The following is a 19,994-nucleotide window of genomic DNA, read 5'->3' on the forward strand; positions in this document are numbered from 1 at the left end:
CCACGCCCCTGTTTGCTTCTCAACCCGAGAAAGGAAGGAAGGAAACAGGAGAAAGCATCAACCATGGTGAGTACAGCTCAACCTCATTCTTCCACAATGCTGTTCAAGGAACCGTTCCCTATAATGGGGTGTGTGTTAACATGTTATGGCGCCTCCTTGTTGCTAGTCGAATTCCGCGTCCGGAATGGCCGTTTCCGACCAATGCAAACTCAAGTTCCAGGAACTCAAGGCGAAGAGGAGCTTCCGCTTCATCGTGTTCAAGATCAATGAGAAGGTGCAGCAGGTGGTGGTGGACAGGGTTGGGGAAAAAAATGAGAGCTATGATGATTTCACAGCCTGCTTGCCCGCTGACGAGTGCCGCTACGCGGTGTTTGATTTTGACTTCGTCACTGACGAGAACTGCCAGAAGAGCAAGATCTTCTTCATCTCTTGGTAACACCTGCTCGGATCACAAATATTGTTTATTTATTTTATAAATGTTCATAGAGTGTTGCATTTTCATAGTATATTACAAATTTCTTATTCAATCTTATGAAAGGCAGTTGCTGGTCCAAATTTATGAATTTAGACGGGATTCAGTTTGATAAAATCACCTCTGCATGTTAGATCAATGTAGTTCGGTATTTCATTTTCTTTATCATTTGGTTTCTACAAGCCATAATTCAACACACCCTTTGCCACTTATTGAGCAAACTAGTGCATTTATTCCATTGTCCACAAAAAAGTACATATTCGTTTCATATAACACTGGTGACCTAAACCTGTAATTTTGTTAGATCAGCTTGCAAGGGAAACGGGAAGACAATTACTAGCTTATTTACCACACGGAAATTGGGAACATAAATCCAATGTAGGAAGCATGGATCTTAAGAAACTTATATTAGAATCTCAAGAATTTGGTATTAAATTTTTGAATTGAAATTTGTGTTACAGATCGTAACACCAAGGAAGACATGCCTTGATCTTTTCTACCTATACTATGGTGGGCAGTTTTCAGCGTGACTTCAAAGTAAAACTCCAGAAAAGGCCATATGCTGTTTCTTCTAACAAGCTGCTTCCTGGTTTCAGTGCTCTGGAGTCTGCAGTATCGTAAATCCTTAAGCATGATCGTGTAAATGCACGACAAAACAGAAGTGGTTCCTGCTATTTTCAGCTGAAAACTGAAGCAGCGTTTTTTTGTGCATCCTGCTGTTTCTTCCACAGGGCTCCTGACACATCAAGGGTGAGGAGCAAGATGCTGTACGCGAGCTCCAAGGACCGCTTCAAGAGGGAGCTGGACGGCATCCAGGTGGAGCTACAGGCGACCGACCCGAGCGAGATGAGCATGGACATCGTAAAGGGGCGAGCCCTCTGAAGAAGAGAAAATCCGAGAACAGCTACTTACTACGTACACCCACATCCAAACCCAGGAGCAGGAGCAGAGGAGGCCTTCATCTGCGCCGGCTCCTGTTCTTGCAGTTCCTCCCCATCCATTTTCCCTGCCATTCTTTTCCTGGAAGCGAAGTGCTGTGTTCTGTATGAGACTGTATGCCGTCTTCATTCTTGTTTTCCCCCGTGTTTGGTGCCATAGTCTCTGACTACTGCTGTAAACTAGAACATATTCGCATTTGATGCCAGGTGTGAAAGCCTAATGTGGCGTAGGTAACCGCCGATTTTCACAAAAGAAGATTTATTTTATCCCATCTGTTGTTCTTGTTTATCTACTTCCCAATACTGTGATCTGTCTATATATTTGTCAGGAACCTTTGCCGTCGCAACAAATCATATTTTCGGGTGCAAACAGACATGCCCAGATTGCAACAGATGCGCAATTGTTCCTTCAAATAGTTGTACTACATCGTTTCTGGGCAAGAGTAGATTAGATTGATTTCCCCCAAATAATTGTACATTGTTCCACAAAAGCTGGAACAGAGACGATTACTCTGCAATCTGGAAGGAACAGAGTGCATTGCAACATTTACAACATCTTCAGCTCTAGAAGTTTTCGGCGAATATGAATTGATCATCAGCTACTCCTTCCTGGGCAACTGGCGATTGCCACCTCCTTGCCGACATCAGCACCAGCGGCAGCAGAGTTTGAGGCGTCGGCGAACCAGGGAAGCTTGAGCGCGCCGGCAGCCGTCAGCTGCTTGTCTGGGTTGCATGCGAGAAGGCCCTTCATGACCTCATATCCTTCCCCGGACAGCATCTGTCCTCCGGGATCAGCTTGCGCAGCCGGCTGCGCTGCTCCAGTTTCAGCGGCGGCATCGTGGAAGCGAACGGCAGGGAGGTGAACCCCGGCCATGTTGCGTCGTTCGGCGTTCCCAGCACCCCGAAGATAGTCCAGAGATAGGCGAACTCCTCGGGGCAGTGCCACGCGCCGCAGCAGTATGTCGCCGCTGACGAGCTCCGCCATGAAGCGGCCAGCGACCACGCGTCCGTGAGCGCGTCGTAGTCCGGCTTCCCCATGAGCATCTCCGGCGTGCGGTACAGCTTCGTGCCGGCCTGCTTGCGCGGCGGCTGCTCGGTTTCCGACATGGCCAGTCCGAAGTCGCAGATCTTCAGGACTTCCCCGCCTTCCAGGACAAGGACGTTGCCGGGCTTGATGTCGCGGTGGACAATGCGGGACTCCTGCATCCCCTTGGCGCCCGTTAGGAGCTGCCGCATGAAGGCGTGCACGGTGGTCGGTGGCCTCCGGGAGCGGCGCGCCGCGTTTCTCGTGCAGGAAGCGGCTGAGGCTCTGCCCGACGAACAAATGACGAGGCCGGCTTCGCCGGTGTCGGGATCCCGCACGGTGCAGTGGAAGCCGACGACGTGAGGGTTGCCGCTGCACGCCTCGAGGAAGCGGGCCTCCCTCAGCAGTTCGCGCGGGTCGGCGGGCTCGTCGGCGCGGTCCGGCGACGAGCCGAGGAACTTGATCGCGACTGTTTGACCTGTGGCGCGGTGACGGCCCTTGTAGACGACGCTGTAGGTGCCCTCGCGGAGGTAAGAGCATCTCCACTCGTCGGCCCACAGGCGCACCCGCGGATTGTGGTTTGGCCCTTTGACCGGAGCTTTTTTTGGCCTTGGGTAATCTAGTTCTCAGCCACGCTCCCACATTTTGGCCTAAAGATGCGTATAAATTCAAACTTGACTTTTTTTGCTACCTAAAAACGCCACAAGTTCTGCGATCAACGGTTGCCACAAAGTTCGGCGATCACCATGCCACAATTCGGTGGCCGATCATACTCGAAAGTTCGGCGTTCAAAAGGAAGGACGCGTAGGCAATGCATCAAACGGCGGCGTGCTCCTCCGGCGTCGGACTGGCGGGAGTCGGCATGCTCGGACTGGTCAGCGTCGGCGCGGCTTCTGTGCTGGGCGTTGTGGAGGCATCATCACTCGGACTTGGCGGCGGTGTTGGGGTCGACGTGGGAGTTGGTGCGACCGTCGACGGCATCTGGTTCAAGATGAGGCCGCGCTCCGCCAGGTACCACGCCTTGACCTGCTCATCCATCCTCGACATGTCCGCCCCCATCAGGAATGCCAGGTCAGTGTTCCTCTTCTTCGCGGCGACGTTGGTCCGGAGTAGGTCGAGCTTGACGGCGCTGTTCGTCATCAACGCCGACCACCACGCCTTGAATTTCTCTTCCCTCTGGGCGGCGTGGTTCTTGGCGTCGGCAATGCACTGCTTGATGAACACGTGCAGGCGCTCGGGAGCCGGTGCGGCGTCCTTCGCCATCTTGGCTCGTTTGTTGCCGTCAGGGCGTCCATCCGCCGCCCCCGGCATGGGCGCGTCCGACTTGTATGTCTCCTTGGCCTTGGCGAGGGTGCGCCGGACATCCGTCCACTTCTCACACCTCTCGATCCGGGAGAACACGTGGAGGTACTTGAACTCTTGGTAGGTGCTGCTGTCCTGGCGGTACATGGCGAATATCCGAACCATCTGCGCCGAAGAACAAGTGTCGGCGACGCACACGACAAAAAGAAGCGAGAGCCGGCGTCTGTGCATACCTGACCCTCGACGTTGGCGCCGCTTACCGGGCGAGCCGCGATCTCCTCGACGATCCCATGCCATTTGTTGTAGGTCGTTTGGATGATCGCCTAATGGTTTGACATGGCCTTTGAGCCGCGCTGCATCTGGATGTGGCGAAGTAGGGGTCGGCCAACTTGCGCTCGTCGAACTCTGACTTGATGCGCTCCCAATACGTGTTGACGTTCTGGTTCGTGTTGGTGATCGGTGTCGGTGTCAAAACCGGTCGATCTCGGGTAGGGGGTCCCGAACTGTATGTCTAAGGATCAATGGTAATAGGAGACAAGGGGGACACAATGTTTACCCAGGTTCGGGCCCTCTTAATGGAGGTAAAAACCCTATGTCCTGCTTGATTGTATTTGATGAGTATAGGGTTACAAGAGCTGATCTATCTCGAGATCGTCATGGCTAAACCCTAGATGTCTAGCCTATATGAATTCTGATAGCCTCTACGGACTAACCCCTTCGGTTTATATAGATACCGGAGGGGCCTAGGGTTGTACAAAGTCGGTTTACAGAGAAAGAAAACTACGCATCCGGACTGCAAACTTGCCATCCATGCAAAGAAGAGTCCCATCCGGACACGGGGGAAGGCCTTCTACCTTGTATCTTCACGACCCATCAGTCTGATTCACAACACACGGACCGGACTCTCGAGGACCCCTTAGTCCAGGACTCCCTCAGTAGCCCCTGAACCAGTCTTCAATGATGATGTGTTCAGCTCACAGATTGCCTTCGGCATTGCAAGGCGGGTTCCTTCTCCGCATACTTCAAAGTAGTCTTCTGAGCAAGAGAACTGTATCTGGCTCTGTATAACAGTTAGAACCCTCAACCACAAGGGTACAATACTTAATCAAAATAAGGTATGTCTACTGATAACTTTTTCGGGAAATATTACGTCTGGCCTTTTTATTATTTCAAACCGTTTTTGGCCTCCCGCTTCGTGTTTTGAGGCGCAACCTCCATTGACACATCTTGTCAAAGAAGAGATCGTGTCCCCTTATTGCGGATTTCATCAATACGGGTTTGGGTAATCCAACCGTGCCATTCGCACGACCCCTTGGAAACAGGCGAGTTTTAAGGCTTCTGGGGGCGCTTGATATTCACTGCCTATATAAGCGGATAAAGATCCATCTTTTTACCCCTCGCCTTCTTCCTTCCTCAGCCTTCCCATCCTCGAGCTCCAGTGCCCAAGCTTCAATCTTTTCCACCACCCAACCTCTCCAGCCATGGCCGGATCCGGTTCGCAGGGAAAGTAGATGACTTCCTCCGTCACGGAGAAGAACGTCAGGGAACTCCGGGAAGCGGGTTACCTGGCTGCGAGTATCGCGCACATGCTCCCTACCAAAAAGCAGATCATCCCCCCTCCGGAGCCCGACGAGAGAGTGGTGTTTATCCCCCACTTCCTCCGCGGACTAGGGTTTCCTCTCCACCCTTTCGTCTGCGGCCTCATGTTCTATTATGGGCTAGATTTCCGCGATCTAGCCCCAAATTCCTTCCTCCATATTTCGGCGTTCATCGTCGTGTGCGAGGCACTCCTCTGCATCCCCCACTTTGGCCTATGGCTTAAGGTTTTCAACGTGAAGCCGAAAGTGGTCGACGGGCAACATGCGGACTGCGTCGGCGCCATGGTGAGCAAGCTCCCCAATGTCACCTGGCCCAAAGGGGCCTTCGTGGAGACCATGAAGGGATGGCAACAGGAGTGGTTCTACATCACCGAACCCCGCGGCGCCACATGGACATCCACTCCTGAGTTTAAATCTGGACCCCCAATGCGGCTCACGTCGTGGATTAACAAGGGCCTAGATTGGGCATCGTCCAATGAAGTGATCGTGCTACAAAAGCGCATAAAAATATGATAGAGAAGAACACCAGTCTCGCTGATGTGATCCAGGTGATGCTTTTCCGCCGGATCCTCCCCTGCCAGCGCCGGCCTCTCCACATGTGGGAGTTCAATCCAAAAGGTCCACGGATCCTGCAGCGATTCTTTGGCATGACGCACGAAGAGATCTGGAAGCTGCTTTTCAAGGCCCAGAAGTCATGGCCGGAGACGACCGATGAGATCGGCCTCGACTGCGCTCATCTGGCCACCCCGGTAAGTTTTCTAGTTTCCGAACATAACTTCAGTTCGTAAATCAAAGGGTATGTTGAGCCTTCCATCCTTCAAACATGGCTGGGCAAAGAAGGCGGAGCAGATCAAGTGTCTGGCTCCGCTACCCGAAGACCCAGCCATTCCCCTGCTAACGAGCATGCTAGTCCCGGCGCCATACCAGGCACCGGAGAAGAAGGCCAATAAGAAGGACAAGGAGGCCAAAGGTGGCCTCCGCCATAAAGGTACTTCGGACGCTGCGTCTGGAGATACCGAAGCTCCCTCCTCCTATGAGGGAGATGAAGACGAAGAGGAGGAGGAGGAAGAGAGAAATTCTCCCCTTAAGGGGAGGAAGAAGAAAAGGGCGGCCTCTATGGACCTAGAGGAGGAGGCGTCCAAGAGGGGAAAGATATCCCTTTCGGACGGCTTGGACTCGGATGCCGAAGCCATCCCCGAGTGGCGCCTGATATGTCTCCGTCGTATCTATAATTTTTGATTCTTCCATGCCAATATTCTACAACTTTTATCCTTTAGCAACTTTTTATACTATTTTTGGGACTAACATATTGATCTAGTGCCCAGTGCCAGTTCCTATATGTTGCATGTTTTTTGTTTCACAGAAAATTCATATCAAACGGAGTCCAAACGGGATAAAAACTGACAGAGATTTTTTTGGAATATATGTGATTTTTGGGAAGAAGAATCAACACGAGACGATGCGCAAAAGGGGGCCACGAGGCAGGGGGCGCGCCCCAGGGGGTCAGGCGCGCCCTGGGACCTCATGGACACCCCGTAAGGCAGTTGGTGCCCTTGTTTCGCCTGAAGAAAGCCAATATCCGGATAGAGATCGTGTTAAAATTTCAGCCCAATCGGAGTTACGGATCTCCGGGAATTTAAGAAATGGTGAAAAGGCAGAAAAAAACGCAGAAACAGAGAGAGACAGAGAGACATATCCAATCTCGGAGGGGCTCTCGCCCCTCCGCCGCCATGGAGGCCATGGACCAGAGGGGAAGCCCTTCTCCCATCTAGGGAGAAGGTCAAGGAAGAAGAAGAAGAAGGGGGGGGGGGCTCTCTCCCCCTCTTTCCCGGTGGCGCCGGAATGCCGCCGGGGCCATCATCGTGTGACGGCGATCTACACCAACACCTCCGTCATATTCACCAACATCTTCATCACCTTCCCCCATCTATCTACAACGTTCCACTCTCCCGCAACCCGCTGTACCCTCTACTTGAACATGGTGCTTTATGCTTCATATTATTATCCAATGATATGTTGCCATCCTATGATGTCTGAGTAGATTTTCGTTGTCCTATCGGTAATTGGTGAATTGCTATGATTGGTTTAATTTGCTTGTGGTTATGTTGCTGTCCTTTGGTGCCCATCATATGAGCGCGCGCGTGGATCACACCATAGGGTTAGTTGTATGTTGATAGGACTATGTATTGGAGGGCAAGAGTGACAGAAGCTTCAACCTAGCATAGAAATTGATGCATACGGGATTGAAGGGGGACCAATATATCTTAATGCTCTGGTTGGGTTTTACCTTAATGAATGTTAGTAGTTGCGAATGCTTGCTAATAGTTCCAATCATAAGTGCATAGAATTCCATGTGAGGGATGACATGCTAGCAGTGGCCTCTCACACATAAAACTTGCTACCGGTCTAGTAAAGTAGTCAATTGCTTAGGGACAATTTCACAAATCCTACCACCACTTTTCCACACTCGTTATACTAACTTTATTGCTTCTTTACCTAAAACAGCCCCTAGTGTTTATTTACGTGCTCTTTATATTCTTGCAAACCTATCCTGTTACACCTACAAAGTACTACTAGTTTCATACTTGTTCTAGGTAAAGCGAACATTAAGCGTGCGTAGAGTTGTATCGATGGTCGATAGAACCTGAGGGGATATTTGTTCTACCTTTAGCTCCTCGTTGGGTTCGACACTCTTACTTATCGAAAGAGGCTACAATTGATCCCCTATACTTGTGGGTTATCAAGACCTTTTTCTGGCGCCGTTGCCTGGGAGTTATAGCGTGGGGTGAATATTCTCGTGTGTGCTTGTTTGCTTTATCACTAAGTAGTTTTTATTTTGTGCTCTTGTTTTCTATCTTTAGTTATGGGTAGGAAACGCAAAATACCAAAAAAATTAGTTGTACCTACTACACCAATGGTTGAAGAACCACTCAAAATCTATCACACTCCTGAAGCTTTTTACTTGGATCGTCTTCAATCCCTATGTGCTCGTGTTGAAACCCTAACTAGCTTAGTTGAGGGCAAATCTTTAGATGAGCATGCTTGTTATGTGCGACACCGCTTATCTCAAAAAGGGAAACTTTTACTGGATCAAATTCATCGCTTGCAATGCTATGCTTGGAATTTATGTGAAATATATGATTTTACTTGTTGTTCCGAAGACCCTAAGAAACACCTTCCCTACCAATGTGAGTTTAGTGATAATGGAATCGTATCTTCGTATGCTAAGGGTGTTTATAATTACTATGATGTTCAACAAATTGAAGAATTTGTTGCTTTTAAGGGTGCTTATGAAATTGCTTCTTTGATTGGAAAGTATGATGCTACTCTTTACAAATCTGAAAATTTTGCCATACTTAAATATTGTTATGATAATTATGCTTCTAATGCCTATGTTACACCATATATTGAGGACTCCTCCGCTGTCCAAGAAGAGACTAATATTTTGCAGGAGTCTATGGAAGAAGGAATTGATGAAACTGTGGTCTCATTGGATGAAAAAGATGATGAGGAGAGCGAAGAACAAAAGGAGGAAGAGCGGATTAGCTACCCGTGCCCACCTTCTAATGAGAGTAACTCTTCAACTCATACATTGTTTAATTTCTCTTTGTGCTTACCAAAGGATGATTGCTATGATGATTGTTATGATCCCGTTGATTCGTTTGAAATATCCATTTTTGATGATGCTTGCTATGCTTGTGGCCAAGATGCCAATATGAATTATTATTATGGAGATGAACTTGCTATAGTTCCTTATGTTAAACATGAAATTGTTGCTATTGCACCCACGCATGATAGTCCTATTATCTTTTTTTTAATTCTCCCAACTACACTATATCGGAGAAGTTTGCCCTTATTAAGGATTATATTAACGGGTTGCATTTTACTACTACACATGATGATTTTGATAGATATAATATGCATGTGCTTGGTGCTCCTACTTGCAATTATTATGAGATAGGAACTACATCTCCGCCTCTCCATGTTTCCAATATGATAAAATTGCAGGAAACTGTTTATACTATGCATTGGCCTTTACTATGTGTGCATGAATTGTTCTTTTATGACATGCCGATGCATATGAAGAGAGTTAGACTTCATTGTTGCATGATCTATGTTGCTTTGTGCTCACTACTAAATCACAAATCATTTTTAATTAAAATTGGCTTTGATATACCTTGGGATCCGGGTGGATCCATTACTTGAGCACTATATGCCTAGCTTAATGGCTTTAAAGAAAGCATTGCCAGGGAGACAACCCAGAAGTTTTAAAGAGTCATTTATTTCTGTTGAGTGCTTTTATGAAGTTTAAAAATAAAAAAATAAAGAGGGGAACCCAAAACTTTTCAAAAAGGAAAGTGAAAGTGAGAGAGACATGCATTGTTGAAGTGGGGGAGCTCCTTGAACTTTGTTCATGCTCACGAAAACTTTGTGAATCTTGATTACAGAAACTTTTCAATAAAAATAATTGAGGGAGTCCTGGATTAGGGGGTCTCCGGACAACCAGACTATATCCTTTGGCCGGACTATTGGACTATGAAGATACAAGATTGAAGACTTCATCTCGTGTCCGGATGGGACTCTACTTGGCGTGGAAGGCAAGCTAGGCAATATGGATATGTATATCTCCTCCTTTGTAACCGACCTTGTGTAACCCTAGCCCTTTCTGGTGTCTATATAAATCGGAGGGTTTTATCAGTAGGACAACATACAATCATACCATAGGCTAGCTTCTAGGGTTTAGCCTCTTCGATCTCGTGGTAGATCAATTCTTGTAATACTCATATCATCAAGAATAAATCAAGCAGGACGTAGGGTTTTACCTCCATCAAGAGGGCCCGAACCTGGGTAAAACATCGTGTCCCCTGCCTCCTGTTACCATCCGCCTTAGACGCATAGTTCGGGACCCCCTACCCGAGATCCGCCGGTTTTGACACCGACATTGGTGCTTTCATTGAGAGTTCCTCTGTGTCATCGCCGTTAGGCTTGATGGCTCCTACTATCATCGATAGTGATGCAATCCAGGGTGAGACTTTTCTCCCCGGACAGATCTTTATGTTCGGCGGCTTCGCACTGCGGGCCAACTCGCTTGGCCATCTGGAGCAGATCGAAAGTTACGCCCCTGGCCACTAGGTCAGGTTTGGAAGCTTAAACTACACGGCCGATATCCGCGGAGACTTGATCTTCGACGGATTCGAGCCTCTGCCTTGTGTGTCACACGGTCACGATGAGTACGATTTAGCTCTGCCATCGGACAGTGTTCCAGAAATCACACCGGCAGCCGCTCTGACCCTTAATTCGGAGCCAGTTGCGCCTCCCATGGACGGGTGGATAGACCCCGCCAGAAAGGCCGCATCCCCAACGGCGATCGAGCCGAATATCGATCTTACCCTTCACGAGAGCCGTGTTGTTAAACTGCCGGATACTTCTCCGGCCACGGACTCCGAACCGCCTGCGCCCGTTGCTATCGAATCTGGTTGGGCGCCGATCATGGAGTTTACCTCCGTAGATATCTTTCAGCACTCGCCCTTCAGCGACATACTGAATTCATTAAAGTCTCTCTCCTTATCAGGAGAGTCCTGGCCGAACTATGTCCGGCAGGATTGGGATGCGGATGACGAAGAAATTCGCCGCCCACCCACCACCCACTTAGTAGCCACTATCGATGACTTAACCAACATGCCCGACTCCGACTCCGAAGACATCCACGTTATGGACGACGATGCAGGAGACGAACAGGAACAACTGCCCACAGGGCACTGGATGCCCACTTCATCACATGACGTATACATGGTGGACACACCAAAAGAAGACAACAACGAGGAACGGAAGGACGCAACGAAGGGTTGTCCCCTCGAGAAGCAGTCAAAGCGGCAGCGTAAGCGCCGCTCCAAATCCCGCCTCGGCAGAAACAACGATCATATAGACCCAGTGTTAGAGCAGGGTGAACCATCGCCGGACCACGGCAACACGGAGAATCAAACCGAACAACCCGACTCTGTCAAAGATAATAGTCCGGACGACATCACACCAGACAGACACCCGGAGCAACATAATGCCCGTAAAAGGCTTGTTGCCACCACGAGGAGTCTAAAGAAGCAGAAGCAAAGGCTCAAGGCTGCGCAAGACACACTCCGAATCAGATGGAGTAAAGTACTCAACACAGCAGCAAAGTACGGCGGTAATCGCCCCACCAAGAGCTACCCGAAGCGGAAGTTGCTACCTGAATTCGATGAGGAGGCCTTAGATCCCCCGCAACCAAAAATTAAAACGGCCATCTGGCCGGATAAACGACCTCACGGCCAACATAATGCGACAACCGATGCCGCACACAAGCCAGTACGCGATCCACGCGAGGGCTCACATCAAAAGTACGACACAACCAGATCCATCTACGGACCATGCAAGCGCGCTCCAGCATGCAACACAACACAACACAACACACATCCAAACAATGCGGTACACCCAAATACAGGGGTGCCGCACACCCCCTATGTTTCACCAATGAGGTGCTGGACCATGAATTTCCAGAGGGATTCAAACCCGTAAACATAGAGGCATACAACGGAACAACAGACCCTGGGGTCTGGATTGAGGACTATCCTCCATATCCATATGGCTCGAGGAGATGATCTCCACGCCATTAAGTATTTACCCCTCAAACTCAAAGGGCCAGCTCGGCACTGGCTTAAAAGCCTCCCAGAAAGCTCCATTGGAAGCTGGGAAGAGCTCGAAGACGCTTTTCGGGCAAATTTTCAAGGGACTTATGTCCGACCTCCGGACGCGGACGATTTGAGTCATATAACTCAACAGCTCGGAGAGTCAGCCCGAAAGCCTTGGAACATGTTTCTTACTAAAAAGAACCAAATAGTCGACTGTCCGTATGCCGAAGCCTTGGCAGCTTTTAAGCACAACGTCCATGACGAATGGCTTGCCAGACACCTGGGCCAAGAAAAGCCGAGAACAATGGCAGCATTAACAAGCCTCATGACACGCTTTTGCGCGGGTGAGGACAGCTGGCTAGCCAGATGCAGCACCAGCGACCCAAGTACATCCGAAGTTAGAGATGAAAATGGGAAATCACGATGCAGCAAAAAAAAGCGTCGGAATAAAGAAGACAGCCCGAAGAGAATGGCGGTAAACGCCGGATTCAGAAGCTCTCGGCCAGGTCAGCAAAAGCTGCCCTCTAAAGGCGCCAGAGATGAACTGTCCAGCCTAAACAAAATTCTGGACCAAATATGTCAGATCCATAGCACCCCTGATAAACCCGCAAATCATAACCACAGAGAATGTTGGGTCTTCAAGCAGTCCGGCAAGTTCAACACCGTAGACAAGGGGGAGGATACACCAAGCGAAGACGAGGATGAGCCTCTCAAGCAAGACACTGGGGAACAAAAGAAATTTCCACCACAAGTCAAAACAATGAACGTGTTACACGTGATCAAGGGGAGAAACAAAGCGGCACTCCCAGAGAAATATGCCCAAGGGCCTATCACCGCGGAGTCCTGCCACTAGTCGTCTCAACCGGTCACTTTCGACCATCGGGATTACTCAGCAAGTATCTGGCGTGCAGGATGGGCTGCCTTGGTATTAGACCCAATAATTGACGAATACCATTTCACACGAGTCCTGATGGACGGTGGCATCAGTCTAAACCTGATATATCAGGACACAATCCGCAAAATGGGGATAGACCCAACGAAAATTTGCCACAGCAATACTACCTTTAAAGGAGTAACGCCAGGCCCAGGGGCTCATTGCACGGGCTCCCTGCTACTAGAGGTTATATTCGGCTTCCCCGATAACTTCTGTAGCGAAAATTTAACCTTCCACATTGCTCCGTTCCAAAGTGGCTATCAAGCACTACTTGGAGCGAAGCTTTCGCTCGCTTTAATGCAATACCGCATTATGCTTCCCTCACGCTTAAGATGCTTGGTCCACGTGGCATCATTACAGCAAATGGAAATATTGAGCAATACCTGCGCGCCGAAGAGAGTGCGGTTGCCTTGGCAGCCGCACACTAGAACGACCTCACCAACTAAAGCATTCGATAGGTCGTCAAGACTACGGAGGTTAGACGAGTCCGACGTAGCTATATGTAATTCATACAGGTTTGATGGCCACACCCCTATTACAAATACAAGGGGCTCAACGCGCGCAGACAAGTGGCAATTTTTACTCATCTTGAATTGTACATGGTTTCTTTAAACCTACCTTTTTGCACGACAACTTTTCACCTAAGTTTCTCTCTTTTACAGATGACCATCGTGCTACACCCATCCAGGATACGACACAACGGAGACACATGCGCAGACGTACAACAGGGACCCATTCGAAGGATACTTTTTAGATTAAGACCCTGCGTAAACCTTTCTTACTGTCTCTTGTTGATACACATCCCTCGGATTCTCAGTACTATTGAGAAGGATGCTGGCGTCTTGGCATGTGGCCATGTCAGAATAATGCACGTACCTGGACACCAGGGGCTTCTTACAAAGGGCACTGTTTAGGCTCGGTTTATACCATAAAGACCGAATACCTTAGGGAGTGTTCGGCATCGTGAGTTTGGCCTTATATGCATCAGCTCCGAATCATGTCTTTGGTCAAATGTTGGGTTTGCCCGACTCCTGTGTTTTGCTGCCTTACGTTCCGCTCTATCGGCTAAGGCGGCACCAGGAGAACTACTGCGATTGTGCCCCGGGTCATCCGGACGAGCACCTCAGTAGAGAAAGCCGAAAACTGACTGTCATGATATAGCGTGAGACTGGTCAACCACTCGATGACCTATCGGAATGTTAGAATTCCTCCGCCTTAACGAAGGGCCGTTTCCTGGCCAGGCATGTCCGCACCCCGAATTCGGGAGAGTGCGGAGCCACCAGGGGCTATATAGTAGCCCCACCGTCAAACTCCTATGGCTAAGTGAAAGTGTTAAAGCATTATAGTCCGGTTGCCTCATTCGCTGCGCTATCACCTCCTTAATAGGACCAAGCCGTTGGATTAAGTGTGAACACGCGTCTTCTGCGAACACCTCCGCATTATATGCGTGGGGGTTAAAGCCAACGACTGCAATCTTTCAGGTTATATACATATATACATAAACAGCCACACAGGAGGCATCATATTACTTCCAGGCAAAAGTATAAATATAGCCTTAATAAATTTCATAAAAACATTGTGTTTACAACGGGAATACATGTCACTCAAACATAATATTCTTCGAGCACTGGGCCTCTATCAAACGAGCACCCTCGAGAACTTCTTCGAAATAATGCTCGGCAGCCACTCGGCCTATGGCCGAACCCTGCGCCGCAACAGTGGTAGCATCCATCTCCGCCCAGTATGCTTTGACACGGGCAAGGGCCATCCGCGAGCCTTCTATACACGCCGACCTCTTCATCACATTGATGCGCGGCACCGCTCCAAGGAACTGCTGCACTAAGCTGAAATAGCTGTTCGGCTTCGGTTTTTCCGGCCAAAGATGATCTACGACGGACCTCATGGCGAGTCCGGACAACCTATTGAGTTCGGCCCATTCGGCTAGCTGATCATTCAATGGAAGCGAACGCTCTAGAACGTTAAACTGGGACCAGAACAGCTTGTCCACTTCACGATCTGTTTGATCTCGGAAGTATTCGGCCACATCGACAGCGCTCGCCGCCAAGTCCATATACGCGTCTGCCGAACTCCACAGCCGATCCAGAGGGGCATACCGCGGATCTTCAAACTTCCTCCTCAGCATAAAGGGCTTCCCAGCCGCAATATCCCTGGCTTCACGCAGCTCCTCCTTCTTCGCTCTCATAGCAGAGCGGGTGTCTTTGGTCGCCATCGTGGCCTTTTCAAGGTCCGTCGCCTTCACTCGGTTTTCTTCTTCAAGGAACTGGCAACAGTCGGTAGTGTCTTTTAACTTTACAGCCATCTTGGCCATTTTCTCTTTGCTCTCACAATGCGCGGCCTTCTCGGCTCTCAACTCTTCGGCCGCCTTCAAAGCAGCCGCATTACTACTCCTTGCTTGTTCTTTGGCTCGGGCAAGTTCCGCCCGAAGGGTCTCCATGGTGGCAGCTCCATCTGCAGTCACAACATATTAAAGATACTGGCACCATGCTGCTCTTACTATGTGACATTCACCAGAAAACATTACTTACCCTGTGCCTCGTCAAGCTGCTTGTTAACAAGCTCGATGTCGGCATCTGCCGCATCCAGTTGCCGCTTTAGTTCGGCAAACTCATTAGTCCGGCTAGCCACCGGAGCTTCCACCACCTGCACATAAAGGCGGTTTGGTTATTACCTGGGACTATGATCCTCTGTTCACCGCCGTTCTCGACGACAACCAGAGTCTTAGGGGCTACTATCTACACAGGGCACACCTAAAAATGTGCGGTACTATCAAAAGTATATCATTTCACGTACCTCAAAGCCCGTCAGTAGACTCATAAAAGCTTCATGCAATCCACTTTCGGCGGACGAAATCCTTTCCATCACCGTACCCATCAACGTATGGTGTTCTTCTGAGATGGCCGCTCGCTCCAACAGCTCCCTCAGTACGTCCGACCGCATACCAGACGATGCCGAACTCTTTTGTTTGCTCTATTCGAGAGCCGGACGCTGGGCACTTTGGGTGACTATAGGATTATCTTCTGGCCTCACCGGATATGGAGAGTCCCTCCATGACGACACTTCAAGGTCGCCCGCTTCTTGAGCGGGGGAGTCCAAGGGAGGCGTTTCGCTCTCCATCATCTCCGGAAAAAGATCCCCCGAAGACGAGCTCTGCTGAGAAGGGCTAAGATCCGAACTGCAAGATAAATGCTTCGGTTATTTTCCTCAGAGGTAAGGCAGTATATCTTCACCAATAAAGTACTTTTTGATTACTTACAACTCGTTAGAGGGCAGATCCCCACGCGTACTTTGTGCGGCAAGAGCACCCTCCAAGGCAGGACCCTCTGGTGGAGATTTCTTCTCCCGTTTGGAAACCTTGGTTTCCGGATCTTCAGAGGTAGTCCTCTTCCTTCCCCGGGGTGAGAGAATGTAAAATTCCTCCCCTTGGTTATCCTCCCTCACGGAGGCGCCCGTTCCCTCGGTTGGAATAGGTAGCGGTGGAGGCCCGCTTTCGCCCTCTTTATTTCCCCCTTTATCTTCCTTTGAGGGCTCCGGGCAAGGCGCTAGCTCGAGCATCTTTTCCAGTACCGGATTTTCCAAACCCTCAGGAAGGGGGGCCGAACACCGAATCATCTTCGCCTTTGTTAGCCAGTCTTGGTCAAAGAGCAATTCCTCAGAATGATGTCATGATAAATGTGTTGGAAATATGCCCTAGAGGCAATAATAAAATGGTTATTATTATATTTCTTTGTTCATGATAATTGTCTATTGTTCATGCTATAATTGTGTTATCCGGAAATCGTAATACATGTGTGAATACATAGACCACAACACGTTCCTAGTGAGCCTCTAGTTGACTAGCTCGTTGATCAAAAGATAGTCATGGTTTCCTGATTATGGACATTGGATGTCATTGATAACGGGATCACATCATTAGGAGAATGATGTGATGGACAAGACCCAATCCTAAGCATAGCTCAAAGATCGTGTAGTTCATTTGCTGTAGCTTTTCTGAATGTCAAGTATCATTTCCTTAGACCATGAGATTGTGCAACTCCCAGATACCGTATGAGTGCCTTGGGTGTGCCAAACGTCACAACGTAACTGGGTGACTATAAAGGTATATTACAGGTATCTCTGAAAGTGTCTGTTGGGTTGGCACGAATCGAGACTGGGATTTGTCACTCCGTATGACGGAGAGGTATCTCTGGGCCCACTCGGTAATGCATCATCATAATGAGCTCAATGTGACCAAGTGGTTGATCACGAGATCATGCATTACGGTACGAGTAAAGTGACTTGCCGGTAACGAGATTGAACGAGGTATTGGGATACCGACGATCGAGTCTCGGGCAAGTAACGTACCGATTGACAAAGGGAATTGTATACGGATTGATTGAATCCTCGACATCGTGGTTCATCCGATGAGATCATCGTGGAGCATGTGGGAGCCAACATGGGTATCCAGATCCCGCTATTGGTTATTGACCGGAGAGGCATCTCGGTCATGTCTGCATGTCTCCCGAACCCGTAGGGTCTACACACATCAGGTTCGGTGACACTAGGGTTGTTGAGATATTAGCATATGGTAACCCGAAAGTTGTTCGGAGTCCCAGATGAGATCCCGGACATCACGAGGAGTTCCGGAATGGTCCGGAGGTGAAGATTTATATATAGGAAGTAAAGTTTCGGCCATCGGGAAGGTTTCGGGGTAATCGGTATTGTACCAGGACCACCGGAAGGGTCCCGGGGGTCCACTGGGTGGGGCCACCTATCCCGGAAGGGCCCCATGGGCTGAAGTGGGAGGGGAACCAGCCCCTAGTGGGCTGGTGCGCCCCCCTTGGGCCTCCCCCTACACCTAGGGTTGGAAACCCTAGGGGTGGGGGGAGCCACCCTTGCCTTGGGGGGTAAGGCACCCCCTTGGCCGCCCCCCTAGGAGATTGGATCTCCTAGGGCCGCCCCCCCCTAGGCACCCTATATATAGTGGGGGGAGGGAGGGCAGCCGCACCCAAGCCCCTGGCCTCTCCCTCTCCCTCCTGTGACACTCCTCCGTCTCCCTGCGCTTGGCGAAGCCCTGCCGAGATCACCGTTGCTTCCACCACCACGCCGTCGTGCTGCTGGATCTTCATCAACCTCTCCTTCCCCCTTGTTGGATAAACTTGGAGGAGACGTCTTCCCAACCGTACGTGTGTTGAACGCGGAGGTGCTGTCCGTTCGGCACTTGGTCATCGGTGATTTGGATCACGACGAGTACGACTCCATCAACCCCGTTCTCTTGAATGCTTTCGCGCGCGATCTACAAGGGTATGTAGATGCACTCCTCTCTTCCTCGTTGCTAGATGACTCCATAGATTGATCTTGGTGATGCGTAGAAAATTTTAAAATTCCACTATGTTCCCCAACAGTGGCATCATGAGCTAGGTCTATGCGTAGTTACTATGCATGAGTAGAACACAAAGCAGTTGTGGGCGTCGATATTGTCAATTTGCTTGCCGCTACTAGTCTTATCTTGATTCGGCGGCATCGTGGGATGAAGCGGCCTGGACCAACCTTACACGTACGCTTACGTGAGACCGGTTCCACCGACTGACATGCACTAGTTGCATAAGGTGGCTGGCGGGTGTCTGTCTCTCCCACTTTAGTCGGATCGGATTCGATGAACAGGGTCCTTATGAAGGGTAAATATAAATTGGCTATTCACGTTGTGGTTTTGGCGTAGGTAAGAAACGTTCTTTCTAGAAACCTATAGCAGCCACGTAAAAACTTGCAACAACAATTAGAGGACGTCTAACTTGTTTTTGCAGCAAGTGTTTTGTGATGTGATATGGCCAAAGGATGTGATGAATGATATATGTGATGTATGAGATGATCATGTTCTTGTAATAGGAATCACGACTTGCATGTCGATGAGTATGACAACCAGCAGGAGCCATAGGAGTTGTCTTTATTCATTTATGACCTGCATGTCAACATAAACGTCATGTAATTACTTTACTTTATTGCTAAAGCGTTAGCCATAGTAGTAGAAGTAATAGATGACGAGACAACTTCAAGAAGACACGATGATGGAGATCATGATGATGGAGATCATGGTGTCATGCCGGTGACAATGATGATCATGGAGCCCCGAAGATGGAGATCAAAAGGAGCAAATGATATTGGCCATATCATGTCACTATTTGATTGCATGTGATGTTTATCATGTTTTACATCTTATTTGCTTAGAACGACGGTAGCTTAAATAAGATGATCCCTCGTAATAATTTCAAGGAAGTGTTCCCCCTAACTGTGCACCGTTGCGAAGGTTCGTTGTTTCGAAGCACCACGTGATGATCGGGTGTGATAGATTCTAATGTTCGAATACAACGGGTGTAAGCCAGATTTACACACGCAATACACTTAGGTTGACTTGATGAGCCTAGCATGTACAGACATGGCCTCGGAACACAGAAGACCGAAAGGTCGAGCATGAGTCGTATAGAAGATACGATCAACATGAATATGTTCACCGATGTTGGCTAGTCCGTCTCACGTGATGATCGGACACGGCCTAGTTAACTCGGATCATGTTTCACTTAGATGACTGGAGGGATGTCTATCTGAGTGGGAGTTCATTGAATAATTTGATTAGATGAACATAATTATCATGAACTTAGTCTAAAATCTTTACAATATGTCTTGTAGATCAAATGGCCCACGTTGTCCTCAACTTCAACGCGTTCCTAGAGAAAACCAAGCTGAAAGACGATGGCAGGAACTATACGGACTGGGTCCGGAACCTGAGGATCATCCTCATAGCTGCCAAGAAAGATTACGTCCTAGAAGCACCGCTAGGTGACGCACCTGTCCCATAGAACCAAGACGTTATGAACGCTTGGCAGTCACGTGCTGATGATTACTCCCTCGTTCAGTGCGACATGCTTTACAGCTTAGAACCGGGGCTCCAAAAGTGTTTTGAGAGACACGGAGCATATGAGATGTTCGAAGAGATGAAAATGGTTTTTCAAGATCATGCCCGGGTCGAGAGATATGAAGTCTCTGACAAGTTCTTCAGCTGTAAGATGGAG

At 49.1% G+C, this 19,994-nt stretch overlaps 2 protein-coding genes across 2 annotated transcripts; one reads left to right on the forward strand and one right to left on the reverse strand.

The window, feature by feature from the left end:
• Positions 1-6: 6 nt before the first annotated feature.
• LOC119319369 (actin-depolymerizing factor 1) lies at positions 7-1,680 on the forward strand. The gene is made up of 3 exons (XM_037593860.1): positions 7-66; positions 167-432; positions 1,204-1,680. Exons 1-3 carry the CDS (start codon positions 64-66, stop codon positions 1,352-1,354), a joined length of 420 nt encoding a protein of 139 aa, XP_037449757.1. The 5' UTR covers positions 7-63; the 3' UTR covers positions 1,355-1,680.
• Positions 1,681-1,908: 228 nt separating this feature from the next.
• Positions 1,909-2,685, reverse strand: LOC119316357 (putative cyclin-dependent kinase F-2). The gene has a single exon (XM_037590674.1). It carries the CDS (start codon positions 2,644-2,646, stop codon positions 2,158-2,160), a length of 489 nt encoding a protein of 162 aa, XP_037446571.1. The 5' UTR covers positions 2,647-2,685; the 3' UTR covers positions 1,909-2,157.
• Between the last annotated feature and the right edge of the window lie 17,309 nt (positions 2,686-19,994).

This window comes from Triticum dicoccoides, chromosome 6A, assembly GCF_002162155.2.
Source record: "Triticum dicoccoides isolate Atlit2015 ecotype Zavitan chromosome 6A, WEW_v2.0, whole genome shotgun sequence".
Lineage (NCBI taxonomy): Eukaryota > Viridiplantae > Streptophyta > Magnoliopsida > Poales > Poaceae > Triticum > Triticum dicoccoides.